Source organism: Clarias gariepinus, chromosome 17 (assembly GCF_024256425.1).
Source record: "Clarias gariepinus isolate MV-2021 ecotype Netherlands chromosome 17, CGAR_prim_01v2, whole genome shotgun sequence".
Taxonomy (NCBI): Eukaryota; Metazoa; Chordata; class Actinopteri; order Siluriformes; family Clariidae; genus Clarias; species Clarias gariepinus.
This window is the reverse complement of record NC_071116.1, coordinates 6,765,013-6,784,584: the sequence shown is the minus strand read 5'-3', so window position 1 is coordinate 6,784,584 and position 19,572 is coordinate 6,765,013. Positions and strand designations below refer to the sequence as shown.

At 41.2% G+C, this 19,572-nt stretch overlaps 1 protein-coding gene across 1 annotated transcript; it reads right to left on the bottom strand.

Moving 5' to 3' along the window:
- Positions 1–207: 207 nt before the first annotated feature.
- Positions 208–19,196, bottom strand: sgsm1b (small G protein signaling modulator 1b). Its single transcript, XM_053476275.1, has 25 exons — positions 19,124–19,196; positions 18,946–18,989; positions 12,159–12,234; positions 11,358–11,520; positions 11,098–11,256; positions 10,346–10,413; positions 9,904–10,046; positions 9,683–9,814; positions 9,471–9,595; positions 9,289–9,356; positions 9,025–9,188; positions 8,801–8,927; positions 8,094–8,220; positions 7,937–8,001; positions 7,701–7,846; positions 7,454–7,582; positions 7,205–7,369; positions 6,876–6,947; positions 4,263–6,779; positions 4,004–4,128; positions 3,794–3,876; positions 3,563–3,672; positions 3,377–3,473; positions 3,102–3,269; positions 208–1,811 (listed from the first exon to the last, which is right to left on the bottom strand). Exons 1-25 carry the CDS (start codon positions 19,128–19,130, stop codon positions 1,723–1,725), a joined length of 5,169 nt encoding a protein of 1,722 aa, XP_053332250.1. The 5' UTR covers positions 19,131–19,196; the 3' UTR covers positions 208–1,722.
- Positions 19,197–19,572: the final 376 nt, after the last annotated feature.

Here is a 19,572-nt window from a genome sequence, read left to right as displayed (position 1 = left end):
TCCATTTTACAATACAGCACCAAAACATTCTGACAATATACTGTATAGTCACATTGATTACAATAAAAATATATAAGCATACAGTATATTTTTAACATATAGGATTTTTCTTTCTTAAATAAATTAACACTTTCATAAGTTAAATACAGCAATTTTTTCTTTGCTTTAATTTTTCTTTTTTTAATAATTGACAAATAATTTCTGTTTCATATAGTATTTTTATACTATATAATATATTTATCATTTTATAATTTCTAATGTACACAGAGCATTTAAGAAATGGCGATACACACATATGAATGAAAATGGCATGTGGGTGATGGTTAGTGTTAATAACACTGGCACTTGAAACAACTGGTTTGAATAACAAGAGGTCCTACAACCACGATGAACCCATCGGCTAAAATTTGAGACGGACGTTTGGTTGCTGGTAGTTCGGATCATACGCTCATGTAGTCATTCGTACACTTGCACACACACGCTATGTAAATGCTGTATATGTTTATACTACTGTGGGTAATGAATCCATATTTTGATGTACAGACATAACAATAATCATAATTGGATTGTTTTTTTCTGCACTTACACACTCACTCACTCATTCAGTCACAGAGCACAAACAAACTCGCTGAATGTGTCCCTAAAGAAAGGAACTTAAGGCAAAAAGACTGGTCAAAAATAAACACATTTTCGAGATTAGAGTATATTTCTGATTGTTTTCGAGTAAGGTCAGTTCGGGTGAGGTACGCAATTGTGTAGCAGCTCAACGTGTCACCGAGTGACCGAGTCACCCTAGAAAGCTCAACTGGTAATTACAAGAAAAAAAAAATCACTTGTTTTTATCTAGAATACAAATTTGATAATACCTGAAAACAGAAGGGTGTGCTGCCACAGACCGAGGGCATTCCAAGCAAAAATGGAGCAATTATCATGACAGACAAGCAATACTCATCAAATCTGCTAAGTGCTGTTAACAGCAAACACCCCTCTTAATAGATGTGTTTCTTAATTGCAGACAAAAAGGACAAATATATTTGTGCTTTTCAAGGAATCTCTATTGGTAATGCCATCATTTGGGTTCCTCCCATAATATATATTTATTTGGCAAACAGTTTTAATAATGATAAAAAATATTTAACTCAGACATTTAGAAAAGTAGTCCTAAGCTAGGAACTTTGCTCAATGTCCAAAAAATAGCTCCATGCTTAACCTTCTGGTCACTAGCATAGACTCATCATTGTTATGGTACCCATTTTTCCTGGCTATCTTCCTGGGGTGCTCCTGCCCTGAATATTGTGTTTTTCCCTGCTTGAACACACCTTAATAAGCTAATCAAATATCTTGAAGGACATTCCAGATGCCATTGGGGAAGCTGGAATGAAAAAAACAACAACAATGTAAACTGCAGATCTGGGGTACTTCATGATCAAGGCTGGAAAACACTGTGTATAGTTGGCATCCTGTACATTCATGCAACTAAAGTTTCCTTAACCGTGATTAGCCATGAATATGTATATGTATGTATTTTTTATTTGTTTCTTGTCCTGTGTGTAATTTGTTGTTGGGTTTTATTGCTCTTAAGCAAGTTAAATTACATAGGAAAGGATTTCCGCCAACCCGTTATGTGGATCTTGAAAGATGCTTCGAAAGGTTGGATCTAAATATATAATTTAAAAATAAGCAGACATGAGTGATCTTCTGATCAGACGACGGTGAAGTTCATCACTTGTTCTCTATGAGGATCTGGACCTTGTGAACCAGGTCTCGGGCCATGACTAGAAGCTTTGGGACGTCATGCCGCTCAGCCATTTCTGAAACGGAACACAAGGTGTGTAATCAGGTTATTCATTCAACATTGATTTTCAGTAACTGCTTTATCCTAGTAAGGGTTGCAGTGGACCCAGAGCCTAGCCCTCAAGGAACACAACGTGACTTAGGACTGCCAGTCCATACCAGGGCACCATGTGCACACATTCACACACTGATTTACATCTAGCAATTTAGCATTGTTCATCCATCATGGCGAAAGCCATGTTCCACACAAGGAGAAAACAGTTTTAAACCCTTCCAGCAGTGGGCCGAATACCAAAATTGGTAACAGAGCACAATGACGACTCATTCATGAACTCAAACAACATTTAAAGTACTGCAGGCCTTATTTCCCTGAGTCACTGTCAGTGTTCATGATTCAACAATAAAAAAGAGACTGGGCAAAATGGCAAACATGGGAGAGTTCCAAGGCAATAGCCACCACTGACAAAACCGAACAGAAAGGCTTGTCTCACATTTGCCAAACAATATCTTGGTTATCCCCAAGACTTTTGGGCAAATTCTCTGTGGACTGAGGACTAGGGCCCTTAGGACCTGACCAGCTTTCCATAATTGATGAAACCAAAAATTTCCGGCCATAAGTTTATGACCTTAATCAAGTGTACTTGGGTTATGCAGCAGGACAATGATCTGAAACATATCAGCAAGTCCACCTCTGGCTAAAATAAAAACCTTAATTAAGGTTTTGGAGCAGCCAAGTTAAAGTCTGGACTTAAAGCCGATTGAGATGCTGTGACATGACCATTTTAACTGAATTCTGCAAAATTCTGCAAAGAAGAGTGGGCCAAAATTCCTCCAAAGCGATGTAAAAGACAAACGCTTGGGTGCAGTTGTTGCCACCCATAATGGCACAATCAGTTATTAGGCAATTAGTTTATGCACATAGGGTGAGGAAAGTTTGCATAGCTTATTCTCCTTAATAAAAAAAATCATTTAAAAACTGCATTTTGTATTTAATCTGGTTATCTTTGTGTAATATTAGTTTGATGATTTGAAGAATTTAAGTGTGGCAAATATGCCCGAGAAAATAAAATACAGGAATGGGGCAAATACTTTTTTTTACAGCACTGTAGTAGCATGTCTGAACCCAGATTGAACCCATGCAGATATGGGGACAGGATACACAGAAAGTCCATATATACAGTAGCTTTAAGTTCAGGATCTAACTGGGGAACCTGTAGCTGTAAGGTGACAAAACCAACAGTGACTGTGTAGAATTATTTTTAGTGCAAATGTAAGAATGGCTATATTGCCCTTTATGGGCATCTTACCATTGAAGAACTTGATGATGTCAGTGAAGTCCATGTTGTTCTCCAAAATTATGTCTCTATATAACTCAACCAGTGCCAAGGCAATAAACAGAACAAAATGGCCAGAGGAGATGGAGCGGGCCGCCCAGATGGTCTCCCATACGGAGAATACGTCATCGTACACCATTTCTTGAGACACACAAGTAGGATTTGTTTATGCTGTGCTCTGATTTAAAACTGTATTAAAATTGTATAAATTCGATTTTTACCTTGTTCATCTCTATAAGTGATCTTACCTCTTTTAAAGTCTAAAAGGAACCATCGGTAACAGAAGTAGAAGTGGGTGTAGTCTCCATTCTGTTGCATCAGCTCAAATAGCTCAGAGTCAAGAATCTGAACGTTCAAAAAATAAATAAACACTTCTGTAGGAAAATCATTTACCGCATTGCTGAAGAAACATGTTTCAAGTTTGGGGGTCATACCTGAATAAGGGAACGCATGTTGGCAAAATGCGTGTCCATTGCTCCACCATGAGGAAAGTTCTGATTCATTCTTTTCATGAGTTCTGTAAAGCAGCTAAATGCCATGGCCTCTGAGAGAAAAAAAGGGATAAAAAAAAGATGGATCAAATCAACTCATAGGCTTGGAGAATATGGCTAGACAATGATTCACTTGCTATTTATAAGCAGCAGGGCAGCTTGGTGTGAACTTACCATCATCAAGAATAACAAGCAGTGGCGCAAGCAAGTCACACATTCCCTGCACATAGCCGATATCTAGATGCTGCCAAACATAGCTACGAGAGAAAAAATGTAACAGATCACAAACAAACTTTCGTAAATGAGCAAGTAAGTGTTAAATGCTTTACATAGTTATATAATACTTTTCACAGAAGTAAAAAAAATGGGGATCTTCAGATTTACCTGCACATGATGTTGCGGAGCTTCTCCAGGTTGACAGCGGTAAAGTACCAGTAGTTTCTATCGCATCTTTGAACGTCTTTGTCAATGCGGTGTAGATTGAGGGTATACAAGTCTAGCAGCTCTTGCTGCAAAGTAAAACATGATGAAAAAATAATAAATGAACAGCTGGGATTTGCAGGTGAGCATTCCGGCAGAACTACTGTATACCAAAATACATGTAAATGCTTTGAAAGTCAATGGATGATTTTAACAAACTTACAGAGTAAGTAGTTCCGATAGAGGACACTGGAGATGCAACATCATTTTTAGGGTCTGCTACAGCTAAGGAATCTGGTTTGGGGAAAAGACTCTCCATCTCTGGCTCTTCTTCAGACAGGGCTGATTCAGTAGCCTCTGGACTCGTGTTCTGACCTGCCTCCATGCACAGCTCCAAGGCAGGCATACCTAGTGCGGCCCTCTCTGGTGGCATCGTCAGAGCCAAAGGAGGACCCAGTGTAATAGGAACATTGGCCAAGATATCCTCTGAAGGCATATAAACCAATGCAGCTGGGATTTCCTCCATTTCCAGGGCAGATGGTGAATCATCAGAAGTATCTGGAGATTGTTTCGATGAAGCCATAATGGAAATGCAGCTTTCAAGAAGAGGTTCATTCATTTGCTTTATTAATGCTTTGGTTCTATTGGAATCATAGGACCAGTTTATTATAGATTTCAAATCTGGCTTTTCGGCATTAGGTGGATCGTTCGATATGAACTCAATATCTTGTGATTCAGATAGTGTTAGCGGGGGTGTTGTTTTTTCTTTTGAAGGCTCCACATGAGAGTTGTTGGTCATCTTTGATTCAGAATAAGGTTGTGGAGGCTTTGTTTCTTCTTCAAAAGGTTCCATGTGGGAGTCACTGGTAATATCTGATTTAGAAAGAGATTGAGGAGGCTTTATTTCTTTTTTTGTAGGCTCCAAAACAAGGGCCTTGGTCATCTCTGATTCAGAAAGAGGTTCAGAAGGCTTTGTTTCTTTTTCCAAAGGCCCATTGTGGGAGTCACTAGTCATGTCTGATTCAGAAAGAGGTGGAAGAGGCTTTATATCTGTAGGCTCCATGTTGGGGGTACTGGTGATATTTGATTTAGAAAAAGGTTGAGGAAACATTGTTTCTTTTTCCGAACCCTCCATGCCAGGGTCATTGGACATCTCTGTTTCAAAAAGAGGTTGAGGAGGCTTCATATATTGTTTTGAAGCCTCTATATCACAGGCATTGGCTGATTCTGATTCAAATGAGGGCTGAGGAGTCTTTAATTGTTTTTCCAAAGCCTCCATGTCAGGTGAACTTTTTGTCTCTGATTCAGATAGGTGTTGAGAAGACTTCATATCTGTTTCCAAAGCTTCCATGTCAGAGGCACTGGTTGTCTCTGATTTAGATGAGGGTTGGGGCTTCAATTCTTCTTCTGAAGCCGCCATGTCAGGGGTACTGGTTGGCTCTGATTCAGATAGGGGTTGAGAAAGATTAAATTCTTTTTTTGAAGCCTCCATGTCAGGGGTACTGGTTGGCTCTGATTCAGATAGGGGTTGAGAAGGATTTAATTCTTTTTCTGAAGCTTCCGTGTCAGGGGTACTGGTTGGCTTTGATTCAAATAGGGGTTGAGAAGGATTTAATTCTTTTTCTGAAGCCTCCGTGTCAGGGGTACTGGTTGGCTTTGATTCAAATAGGGGTTGAGAAGGATTTAATTCTTTTTCTGAAGCCTCCGTGTCAGGGGTACTGGTTGGCTCTGATTTAAATAGCGGTTGAGGGGGATTTAATTCTTTTTCTGAAGCCTCCATGTCAGGGGCACACGATTCCGATAATGGTTGCGGGGGTTTTGCTTTTTCCTCCAAAGGCTCAAAGTGAAGTTCACAGGTCTTCTCTGACTTTGTGAGATCCTCAGCATTTGCAGGTGAGTTTATATCTCTGGTTTTTGCTTCTTCGACAGAACTCTCTCTAGTCAGTGCTTTTGGATCACACGTGGTTACTTCAATTGCCTGCATTATTAAAGCAGTTTTGTCTCTATCATCATTAAACTCTGTGTTAATCTGAGTTTCAACCACCATTTGTGAGTCCTGAATTCCTTCTAAGGATTTCGTGATTTCTTCAGCAGTAGTCCCTGATGACTGCAGTATTTGTTTGCTTTTCTCAATGCTATCTGAAGATTCTGCACTCTTTTCAGAATGCAAAAACATTGTAGTTTCTACTCTTTCAGAATTTTCTATGGCAGATTCTATAGTTTCTATCATTTTCACATTCAACTCACTTGAATCCCATTGAGAGTCTACAGACTTGACTGTGTCATTTCTGCTAAAATCTTTGGCATCTGCACTTTCTACCTTCTCATTTTCCTGAGCTCTAATCATCTCATCTTCTGAAGGGACACTTCCTATGGATGATTTCATAACATCCCCCTGCTCTGTACCCAGCACCAGGGAACTCTGATTTGCTGGTTCTTCTTTGAGCTTATCTTCAAGACTAGAATTGGCTGTAAAGTCCACACTAACCTCAGAAGTCATTGCTGATGGCTCTGCTAGTTTCATTTTGGTTCCATTCTCTTGTGTTGAAGCATCTTCTGTGCTTGGGGAGCAATCTGAGAGTGCAGACGTGACCGAGAAGTTGCGCGAGGATGGATGTCCAGAGTCTGGAGAGCTAGTGCAGTTGGGAAGAGTACCGTTTGGAATTTTGGGCTGGGGCTTTTCATCTTTTGGCTTAGGTTCAGATTCAATTGGGTCAACCTCATCAACAGACCCAAACACCTACAGAAAGTTAGGAGAACTACCAGTGAAACAGATGCTAATTGAACTTTGGTGTAAAAAAATGTGAAGCTTTTAAGTGTGTATGTTGGGGGGTACCTGAGTGCTACTGTTGGAGTCACACTGGGAACATGCATTGCTCTGTTTTTCTGAACTGCAGCTCTGGGATGACTGGACAGGAAAAAAATAACAAATAAAAATAGACTTATTTTTCATTAATTTATTAAATGATTCCTTATTTTTTCTAGACATGTATTCACGTATTAATGTAATTAAGATCTTTCACATACTGTAGAACCAGTTTATGGTTAGTATTAATGTTTAAGACTAATTCATGTATTTGGATGGACCTAACAGAACTGAAATCGTATTACCCTTGGTTAATAACTTAAACAACATTATCCAGAAGTTTCTTGTCCATGTCTTACATCAGTGCTGATAGTGGAGTCCTGTCGAAGATCCACACTTGCTCCAGAGGCACACTTTGCAAGGGCAGTAGCATGTTGTTCCTTCTCACGCTGCCTCACTATGGCCTCACAGCCCAGCCACTCACTCATGGTTTGCTCATAACAGGCCCGAACCTGCTCATCCACCTTCAGAACACACCAGACACCTGGATGTTTGATACCTCAAAGTATTTATCAAATTCTATTAGTTATAAGTGTCCTGCACCATACCTCCTTTCTCTCATCAGTAGTCATTGTAAAGTGGTAGTGGCCTAGCAAAAAAGGCCACACCTCCTTACGAAGGGTGGGGTCTACACCACCATAGTATACAAGCCGCAGAATTTCTGCTTCTTCATATGCCTGCCGGGGGGAAAGCAGTTGAAAGCAGCTGATTGAACACCTGAATTTGTGCTGCATTATTGGTGCTGCAATACTTCCTTAATAGAAAAAAGTAAGAGATTTGTTTAAGTCTCCTTACAGAACTATCTTGAAGAAATGTCTTCCAAACATCTGCAGAGAGCCCTTCTTTAGCATCATATGGAATATCAGGTTCAATGATAATAGGATTGACCAGCGCAGACAGATGTGTGCGGACTGTGGACAGGTGACGGCAGTAGGCCAACCCTACATGGATGTTATGAATGGTAAATGATACATTTTTGGATCTTCTAAATAAACCAAGGCTTATTCAAGACAATTTTGGAAAGTACATACAGCCATAGAAGGCACGAGAAATGATCTGGTACTTCATGGTCTCGCAAAGTAACTTCAGTGGAGCCCTGTACAAAGATAAAACATATAGATACAGTATAAAAGGTTGCATTTTCTTTTTTTTTATTGCACAATGTTGTACTGTTTGTTTCATACTAACCTGTCATGATTGCACCCATTGGGAAGTCCACCCTCAGAAGAACCATTCTGAGAACAAGAAGAGCAAGAAGACTTCCTTGGAGCAGGCTGCCACATGGTCATGCTCTGGTCTATCAGCTCTGGGCCAACTGCATCATTAAAAAAGCATCCAAACTGTAACTACTTGTTGCAATTTCATCACCACCATCATCCTCAGTTTGCCATTGTTGACTGAAAAATCTTATCTCAGAAAGTTGGCTCCAAAGCAAGGGTCTTATCTTATCCAAATAGGCTGGGGTTACTTCAGGTTTTCTTTTTTTTGTAGGCAATCAGGAAAAACATGTGTTTAATCATTAGTTCTTTTTTTATTTTTTTTGGGAAATGAAAACCTGCAGCCACGCCTGTCCTTTTGGGATAATGCTGAAGACAGCTGCTCTAAAGTATGAGAGAGAGTGACTAAGAAAATAAACAGTGACAGACCGAACATGTTCTCTCTCTTTCTCCGATAACAAAGTGACCCATGAGGTTGATGGTGCACGGTGTAGCACAATGAGAGGATGCTAGGAAGGATTTGATGCTGGGAAAGTATCATAACCTACAGGAACAGGAAGGATGTCCACAAGACAGGGTGGAAAATACACACAAGATAGAGGAAAACCAACTACTTTACAATGACAGTCCACACAACATTGACGCTACAACATATGATCACAGTACAAAGCCACATACCAAACTCCTGACTTCCTGGATATATTATTCGAAACACATAATCCGTTGCTTCATCTTCATCCTTGTCAGAAAATGACTCACAGGAGCTGTGTGGGCTCCTTTTCCGTAGTTTTGGAAAAACCTTTCCCTGTTAAATAACAAAAGTTACATACATTTTTACAGAAACAACCATGGTACTTTCTTAGCTACTAACTGATGTTAGATTTGTTGAGTTCCATGCCAACCTTTCCCCGTTGGGACCAGAGAGGGGGATCAAGCTGGCCGTGTGGAAGGAGTCCTGTCTCCAAACACGTGAGGAACTGCAGCAGATGGCCTCCTTTTGGAAATCGGAATGGAGGTCTCTGGATCCCATCCTGACTCACTAACACCACAGTGCCTCCGCTGTCCACTGAAGACAGGGAAATTACTCAGTTAGTGATGGTGGATTGTTCAGACACATACACAGTGATCAACATAAGATGCTGTCCATTCACTGTGGACGATTTTACCTTGTTGATGGCAATGCAAATAGACTATTTCCTCTAGACGAATGGTCATTGCGTAGTCCCAGTACACACTGGTGAATGACAAATAAGTGCTTTTCAAAGCAAAGTACAAATCAACACAATACAAAGACAACAATAATACTTCAATAATACAACTTTTTCTCTTAGTAGTGAGATACTTTTACCTTTTTTCATAATCAAACTCTCCCATGTTGCCATTCATCAGCTGATTGGGTGTCCACTTCAATGTCATGAGCTCTGCAGTCTGATGAAGAGACAAATATCCTGGGATCGCTTCCATGTCATCTGTCTACAGAATTAAACATAAAAGTATGTAGATTATAATAGCATGGCTCATTTGGGCCAAACAGTCATAATAATTCTTAAGGTAACATACCGGCTGGACTAGAACATTGTTCTTGCCAAACAGCAGCGTGGCTCTGGAGTTCTGATGGAGAGATTCCACGTAGTCCCGAGCCCAGAGTGAGGGCCTGTCATCCATACTACCGCTTGACTGCCGTTTCTGGATCTACCCAAACAAGTACACATGGATTAGAACAATGGATCAATCCGTAAAAAGAGCATATTCAACATACACAAAAAAGCTGCAGTACTAACAAGAGCAGGGCGCTTGGTGGGTGAGTCCTGTCGGCAATGGCCACTGTGAATACGGTGTCTCTGCACCAGCTCGTCGGCCGAAGGATCTGTCCAAAAGTGATTAGCTGTCTTGGCTTTAGTGTACTCCAGAGCGCAGGGACCAACTAGAAAAGTCAAGGTATGACAGAGATGTATAAAAATCGTTACCTTAATTAGCACTAAAAGACCCGATGTTTTTCCTGCACTAAAGTATAACAATTTATCATATATTATTTCTGTTGGTTAAACCCCATATTTTATCACATGCACTGCCATCCAGAACCGAGTTACTCAGGTGATTGATGGAAAAATATGGTGAGAAGTAATCCACCGCTGTTGGTTCTCTGCTCTACTCTACCATCTAACTAAATTCACCATAATTGTTGCTTATGATAAGCTTGAAAATGAATAATCATTATGATACCCAGGAGCGATGCAAGGATTGGTCCATCAACAGGATCCCTCAGCAAAGCTTCCCTCTCATAGAATTTACTGCAACAATACAAAATCAAACGTATATATTAATCAGGCTGTACAATAATACTTACACATTACCAGTCACAAGTTTGGACACACATTGTGATTCAATTGTTTTTCCTTTTCTTGAGATGTGTCTACTACTTATGCTTTATGAAGTATTGATGCAGGCTTTAATCTGGAGTGCTGTTAGTTGGTGATTTCTGATGCTGGTAACTCTAACTGAACTAATCTTCTCGAGCAAAGCTAAAGTCTTGATCATCATTTCCTGGGATGGTCCATGTGAGAACCAGTTGCATCATGTGCACTATGTGGAAGGCCCAGGTTCGATTCCCAGCCAATGCCCATCCAAACTCCAGGTACTGAATGCAGTGCCAGTCCCAAGCTCAAATAAAATCGGAGGGTCGTGTCAGGAAGGGCATCTGGTGTAGAACCTGTGCCAAGTTGTTGGGTGGATTGAATGGTCTACTGTGGCGACCCCTCAATTGGAACAGCCGAAAGACTAACAACAATTTGATGATATTGTACATTCAAAATCTTACAGATGTACTGACCTTCATGTCTTTAAAGTAATGATGAGCGGTTTATATATAATTAACTGCATAATGCCATGTGTTCGGTAGAGTTGAATTACAAGGTGTGCCCAAACTTTTGATAAATATTTTATGAACTAGACTGTAAGTGAAACGGATTCTCAACCTGCTGTTCTCCACCAAGTACAGAACGATCTTGTCGAGCACTTTCTCTGTCAGCGCCGTGCGGATCCACAGGTGTTTAATGGCTTGAGGGGAGAGGTTGGGAGTCCGCGACTGCTTACGGATACCATCTTGACTCGTCTGAGATTGGTTCTGTCTAGAACTGTAGAATTGGGTAGCATATAGTATAGTAACCAGGATGAATAGTATAGTGGCTGTCTGTCCTCAAACCTGGGAACATATTGGAAAGTATGCGGGTCTCACTTGTTTTCGATGAGTTGTTCCAGCTCCTGCACCTTCTTGCACAGATCCTCAGCAGGTGTAAAGATCTTCCCCACCTTCAGGAAGAGCGCTGCCAACTTGTTACTTCGCAGGAAGCCGGCAGCACGCCTCTTCAGCCCGTGCAGCACGCAAGCTTCCACAACAGCTGAGAAAAATCCGTACATTATGGTAGAAATGCTGCCAGTGTAACATTTACACAGACAAATACAGTATGAAATATTGAGCTTTCATTTTATTATTATACTTTTTTGACTCTCTGTGTCTCTTGAAGTGTTTTTTCAAGTCAAATACATCAACATGTTTCACTTTTCTTTTTTTTTTTATTAATTAATTATTGACTGCACAGCATGGTTTGCTTCTTCTCTATATTTCTCTCTATATATTATTCTCGGATTGTCTCATAAGCAGATGGGTAGGTGAATGTGGTACTGCTTGACATTTCAGATTGTTGACACGCACGGATATGATCTCTGCTTTCGGTCAGAGCAGTGAATGTCAACAGTCATTAACCACCATTAGACTGGTGCAGGCATCCCTCCAGCATCCTTACATACAAGGAATCTGTTGCATTATTAACCCTAACCCAATGACTTTCAACTACTTTTTCACTTAAAAAAAATAATTTTACAACTTTCATTCTTCATATGCAACAACTTATGACTATTACTGCCAAACATATCCATCAGTAATGACTCGCATGTCTAGCAAATTGGACGCCTACCAGATTTATTCAATCCGCTCTCAAACACAGCGTGATAAAATGTCAAGAGGTGACAAGCTTACCGCAGAAAGAAATGATATGGCTGCTCTCTTCGTGCACGAATTTTCGCGTTACAGCCTCCTCCATAATCTGCTTCACCTAAAGGCCAATGAGGGAGGTTAATTATTTTACAGTAGACATTTCCGAAAGCACAACAAATGTTTATTTTGTTCCTTCCTGAGCTGGGAAGCTGAGAACTGTTTCTCAGTGAGGCATAATTACGTGTCGCCACTTGCGAGCGTGAAAAAGAAGAGAGGAGATAAAATATATACTGCGAGGTGTACAGGTAGGAGTGCATCATTGTGTGCATCATCGTTTCCACTACCAGTTTAGCAAGCTCAGGGTGAATCATACGTGATGAAGACGACATGGGTGGAAATCTCGAAGTTCTACAGTAGTGAGTAAAACATTTTTAGCCTCGCAGACTTGACAGAGAAAAGAAACTTGCACTTTTAGCCAACAGGAAGTGATCATTAGATGATGTCTTGACGAAGACATTTAAAATGCTTTCTTACTTGGATACTGAAACAAATTTGCAACGATATCAACAGTAAAAAATTTAAGAATGTATGACCACTGACAGGTGACGTGAACAGCATTGCTGACCAACTATACACCAGCAAACTGTGGATAGCATCATGGACCGTTAAGGCAAACCCATCCAGTCTGACACATACAAAATTACAGAAAAAAGTCAATGCTGGTCATGATAAAAAGGCACCAGAACACCCAGTCTGCCACACACTGCCTCGCCCAGACACTGAAACTGCCCACCTGGCCTCCAAACGACCCAGATCCCAGTCGCAACACTTTTGGTCAAGTTAGTCAGAGCCTGCAAACTGCGCCATCCTAAAGACTATCCTTGTGTTGTAAACATAACGGTACAACTTCACCTCTGATGATTGCAAAACACTGATGCTTGACAATCCCATGATCCCCAAGTTGTGTCTGTTGGCCCCTTGAGCAAGGCTCTTAACCCTCAACTGCCCATTTCTCTAAATGGAGATACAAATGTAAGTTGCTCTTGATAAGGTTGTCTGCTAAAAGTAAATATGACCTACTACACATGTTTATTCAACCCATTTATGTGTACAAGCAACTTTTTCCCACAGAAATACAGGGGTTGGACAATGAAACGCCACGTTTTAGACCACAATAATTCATTAGTATGGTGTAGGGCTTCCTTTTACAGCATCAGTTCATCTGGGAATGACAGATACAAGTCCTAGACAGTGGCCAGAGGGATTTTGAGCCATTCTTCTTGCAGAATAGTGGCCCGGTCACTACGTGATGCTGGTGAAGGAAAACAGTTCCTAACTCGCTCCTCCAAAACACCCCAAAGTGGCTCAATGATATTTAGATCTAGTGATTGTGCAGGCCATGGGAGATGTTCGACTTCACTTTCATGATCATTAAACCACTCTGTCACCAGTCTTGCTGTGTGTATTGGTGCATTACCATCCTGATACACGGCACCGCTTTCAGGGTACAATGTTTAAACCATTGGGTGCACATGGTCCTCCAGAATGGTTTGGTAGTCCTTGCATTGACGCACTTATCTAGCACAAGTATTGGGCCTAGTGACGAGCCCATCAAGCACAAGTATTGGGCCTAGGGAATTCCATGATACTGCAGCCCAAACCATCACTGATCCATCCACATGCTTCACTCTGGGCATGCAACAGTTTGGGTGGTATGCTTCTTTGTGGTATGCTTCTCCACACTATAACTCTCCCGGATGTGGGAAAGACAGTGACAGTGTAACAAGATGTTCTCATCAGAGAACAATACACGTTTCACATTGTCCACTGCCCATGATTTTTTGCTGCTGGCACCATTGAAACCAACGTTTAGCATTGGCACGAGTGACCAAAGGTTTGGCTATAGCAGCCCGGCCATGTACATTGACCCTGTATAGCTCCCGACGAATGGTTTTGGTGGAAACAGGAGAGTTGAGGTGCACATTTAATTCTGCAGTGAGTTGAGCAGCTGTGGTTTTATGTTTTTTTGGATACAATCCAGGTTAGCACCCAGACATCCCTTTCAGACAGCTTCCTCTTGCGTCTACTGTTACTCCTGTTGAATGTGGTTCGTCCTTCTTGGTGGTATTCTGACATTATCCTTGATACATCACAAAGACTTGCTGTCTTGGTCACAGATGTGCCAGTGAGACACCCACCAACAATTTGTCCTCTTTTGAACTCTGATATCACTCTGATAATTAAACCTTCACACTCTGTTCTTACTTGTTCTTCTCTACACCTCTTTTCGATTCTGTAGGATATAAGCAAAGTATCTCTCCATGTGCACATCTATCTCTTCCCCCCACAGTCTCACGGGCAGGCCTACACATGCTGTGACATGCTTTTTCTTTTCTGCTTCACTGGTGTAAAAAAGAGCCAATGCCATCACACCATTTGCACTGTGACGCTCACCCACGTTAAGTTGTCCTCTTCTTGTGAATGATATTTCACTGCCATCACCACCACCGCTGAACTATATTTGAAAATGAAGTGCTATTCAGTTACGGTCCACTGACAAAGCTTTTCTTCTAGACAATCCATACTGCAATACGTCAACAGGCATGGCTTAAATATAATAAGCGTTTTAAGTATTGGTTCAGAACCATCAGGTGAGAAGGTTTATATTCCAAACTTATCTTTTGTTCAAGTCAAACTAAAGATTTTTTGATTGTGCAGAATAACAGGACACATTAATGTAGTAGGAACTCTGTTTATTTCTCCATATAATGCCCTGCTACATTAATGCACTTATCCCAGTGTTTCAGTAGTGCTTCAATACCATTAAGTTTGCTCAGTAGGCCAGAGTCATGATCAGACTGCCTACTTCGCATCTGAAATGCTGGCCCCCCAGGAACTTCTTTAACAGCCCAAACATGTGGAGCGAGGTCTGGACTATACCGTGGATGTGGCAAAAACTACCAACTAAGTTTTTTTTTGCAAGGTGAGCACAAGTTAAGATCAGGCATTCCACTCGAGCTGGTGAGGGGAATAGCACTGTCGCCTTGCACCTCCAGGGTGCAGGTTTGGTCATGGAGTTTGTATGTTCTCTCCGTGCTTGGTGGGTTTCCTCCGGGTACTCCGGTTTCCTCCCACAAAGATATGCAGGTTAGGCTAATCGGTGTTCCCAAATTGCCCATAGTGTGTGAATAAGTGTGAGTGTGTGTATGTGTGTGTGCCCTGCGTTGATTTTGCACCCTATCCAGGGTGTACCCTGCCTCGTGCCCTAAGCCTCCTGTGATAGGCTCCAGGTCCCTGCGACCCTGAATACAGGATAAAGTGGTATAAAAGATGAGTGAGAGTGAGTGAGTGAGGCATTCCACTCGCTGAATGATCACTAGAATGACTGCAGTGTGTTTTGAGCCATCTTGGCCTTCTTTGCACCGTTCAAATGTTTTACTGCGTCATCACCATAGAGTCTCATCACTATACTGTGCTTGAAGTCTTCTGTAAATATCAATCGGTTTTACGTCCTCATTCAAAAGACAGTTTTATCACAAGTCCCGGTTTCACTTGAACGCCCTTTGTACCTCATCAGAGAAGATTGAATAGTCAGTTTTTAAAAGAGCAGGTATGGGTTAAGGTTCTTGCTTGAGGGTCCCGCATTTAGGTATTTAATTATACAAAATTACGCAGTTATACAAAACACCTTCTTAAGCATAAAATTACCAAACTCTACATACAGTACATTCCATATCATCAGCATGCGCATCAGCAACACAAGCGCATGTTTACTACCCTTAGTATATAACTTTTGCCTGGCAAAATCCATGTGAAATAGATTTAATTAACATTTAATTTTGAAAGTTTCCAAAAAAATTTTCACCAAAGGTGCACCCCAGTGACAAGTAAGAGCACAGTTTGGTAAACTTGTTTATTCTGTTAATGCTTACGAGTGCATTCATTTTAATGAGCAAAAGAAACTAAACGGTACAAAACATTTTTTTTTTACAAAATCATTAAAACCAGCACACATTAACAAAGTCCTTAATGTCCCAAATAGCTAAACACACACTATTTATTACTAAAATAACAAACAAAACACGGACGTACAAGCAGCTAACGCAGAGCCTAAGTGGTGCAATGTCTTAGATGTCCCATTAAATATTTTGTTCTCTGTATTAACCACCTCCCAGCCAGAACTATTACATGCCAAGAGCAATTCCAACAAACCTTGTACAGAATTAAGATTATAATGGAACCGTGCACATGACTTGCCACAAGTGACAAATAAAAGATGATGTGGTGTGCTGGGGACAGAATGGGGGGGGGGGTCACAGGGGCCTGGAGCATATCCTAGGAGACTTAGGGCACGAGGCAGGGTACACCCTGGTGCCAATCCATTGCAGGGCACACACACACACACACACACATGCGCACACACTGCTGACAATTTGGGAATGCCAATTAACTTAGTCTTTGGACTGTTGGAGGAAACCGGTGCCAAAACTGAAATTTCAGTTTTTTTTCTTAATTAAGGCTGTCCTACTTCTAAATTATATGTGAAGTAAAAAAATTACCTTATGAACACTTAGTTCTGTAATCATTTAATTAGAAAAAGAAACATATTTAACAGCCTGAATATTTTTTTCCTTGGCTATCTCAATAACTATAGTGGGGGAATTAGGATCTGTAAACTGCACACATGGTTACAGTTATGGTTAAGGCTACGACCAAATATCTGGATGCGCACTATAGCATACTGTATACGATGTGATCCTGCTTCTTTTTTTTTTTAAACAACCAAAACATGGAGGCACAAAAAGCTGATTAGTTTCCTGTAACAGCATGTCACCAAAAAAAGGGTTTTTGTCTTATAACAAATTTGCTATTTATTTCCCCGTCCTTACTGCAAATCCAAAAGGCTTACTACGTAGTATGATCATTTTAATAATCTCTGGATCACTTAATCAATCAATTCCCACCCAATGCCCAAATCCCAGCCACTGGATGCAGTGCAGGTCCCAAGTAAAATAGGAGGGTTGTGTCAGGAAGAGCATCCGGTGTAAAACCTGTACCAGGTCATATGCGGATCGGATGGGACTCTGCGTCAACCCCTCGACAGGAGCAACAGACAGACTAACAGCAACACACACACAACACCATGGAGGCACAAGAAGCATGAATTCAAGCAGTTTACTTTCCTGGAACATTATGTACCAAAACCTTTAATTCCTTTTAGAACACAACAATTTGCCACCACTGTTTATTCCTTTACTCTGCTCGTTTATTTCTTTACTGGGAAGGTAACAGGGGCTGTTAGTAAACTTGTTTCTTCTGCTGATGCATTCATTTTAATGAGCAAAAGAATGCTACTGTAAACAGACTGGCTACCTTTCAATAATTGAGTTATTTTAGTGGGGATTAAATAAAAGGAGGCGGTTTATTATTCCAGACATAGTCCAGTGGCTTAGTGGTCAGCACTGTCACCTTGGATCTCCAAGGTTAGAGGGTTTAAATCTCATCTATGGTCCATGTGCCCATGCTTGGTGGTTTCCACAGGGTGCTCCAGTTTCCTCAGACAGTCCAAAGACATGTGCTGCATTGGCTTTACTCTATTAAGGTGTGTGTTCCCCATTTAGTGTTTCCTATCTACGATAGGCCCAAGGCCCCCTGTGACCCTACAAATGATAAAATGTACTAAGAATTGAAGAATGCATGGGTTTATTATTAAGCGTCTGTATGTTAAACTGCTCATACGGTTCTTAACAAACACCAACATCTGGATACACGCTATATACACTGATCAGCCATAACATTATGAGCACCTGCCTAATATTCAGTAGGTCACCCCTTTTGCCACCAATACAGTGATGTATTGTGTATTCTGACACCTTTTTATCATAATTTGGTCCTTATTAATGTCAGTCAAATTCTTATGCTTGCCCATTTTGTCTGCTTCCAACACATTAACTTTGGGGAAAAAGGTTCATTTACAGCCTAATATATATCCCACCCACTTTCAGCCGCCATCGTAACAAGATATTGAAAATGTAGCTACCGTGTAAAGGGCCAGATTGTGATGGTTAGAGGACTGGGTGAGAGCAACTCCAAAACTTCAGCTCTTGTGGGATGTTCCTGGGCTGCAGTGGTCAGGACATACCAAAAGTGATCCAGGGAAGGAGAACCAGTAAACTGGCATCAGGGTCAAGGGTGGCCAAGCCTCACTGACGCACATGGGGGGCAAAGACCAAAGGCTGGCCTGTCTAGTCCAGTCCAATTCCGCTTGTATAGATCAAATTGTTTAAAAAAAAAAGGTCAATGCTGGTTGTTATAGATGCCAAAACACACACAGATCAGTACTATTTTGGTGGGCTAAGGGAGTTTTACCTAATATTATTAGGCAGGTGGTTAAAGTCATAATAATGTTATGGCTGAACGGTATATATGGTGTCATCTTGCACCTCCAGGGTCAAGGGTTCGATTCTCTGCCTCAGGTCTGTGTACATGAAGTTTACATGTTCTGCGTGCTTAGTGGGTTTTCTCCAACATCCAGATTAGACTAATTGGCTTTCCCAAATGAGCATGTGTAAATGTTGACTAGTGGTATCACAATTGGCCTCCATGATCCCTAGCTGGTTCCTAGATAGATGGATGGATGTAGTGTATATGGTAGGATTTACTAGATGCTTTATTAGAAATAAAACAGGCATAACGAGGAGGCAAAGCTGTTGGATAGACAGAGGGGGTATAAAGAATGCACAACATATAATAACAGTAATATTAATAAAGGATGCTGCAGAGAAACGTGTGTGTGGCGGTGCAGCAGCTCAGCCGCTCGGTCACTCACCTCCTTTTTCACGCTGCGCAGTAATCGCTGACGCGTCTCCGCCTCTGCAAGGTAAACAAAACCCGTATTTACACACAGCAACAAAAAAAAAAAAAAAAAGAAGACAGGATTTTTCCTCCCCGATGAGGCCGTCGCATCACCATCACGCACCACCATCGCGCGTCATTCCGTGTCTTACCTGCCATTTTTTATTTTTGTTTTTTTATTTTTTTTACTAATCCACTTGGTGTTGATGGCAGATTTCTTCTTATTCTTCTTATTCTAATTATTCTAATTATTATTATTATTATTATTATGATTCGTCCTTCTTCTTATTCCTGAGATCAGGGACGCACGGCGATGTGCGCAGGATCCCGTCGGTCGGTCGGTCGGTCGGTCACCGTGAAGCGCGGTGAGTCAGTGCGGCGCGCGCCCGGGGTGTGGCATCGACGCAGTCCCGGATTGGTTAAGCGCAGAATCTCCGCACTGACATCCTTATTTATCGAGCTCGGGACGATTAAAGCAGGATTGGGAACACATTTATTTAATGTGTCATTTTGATCGGAGAAGGTCTGCACAGCACTCCACACACACACACACACACACACACAGACATATACACGCACACACACCGGTTTCATTGGTTGC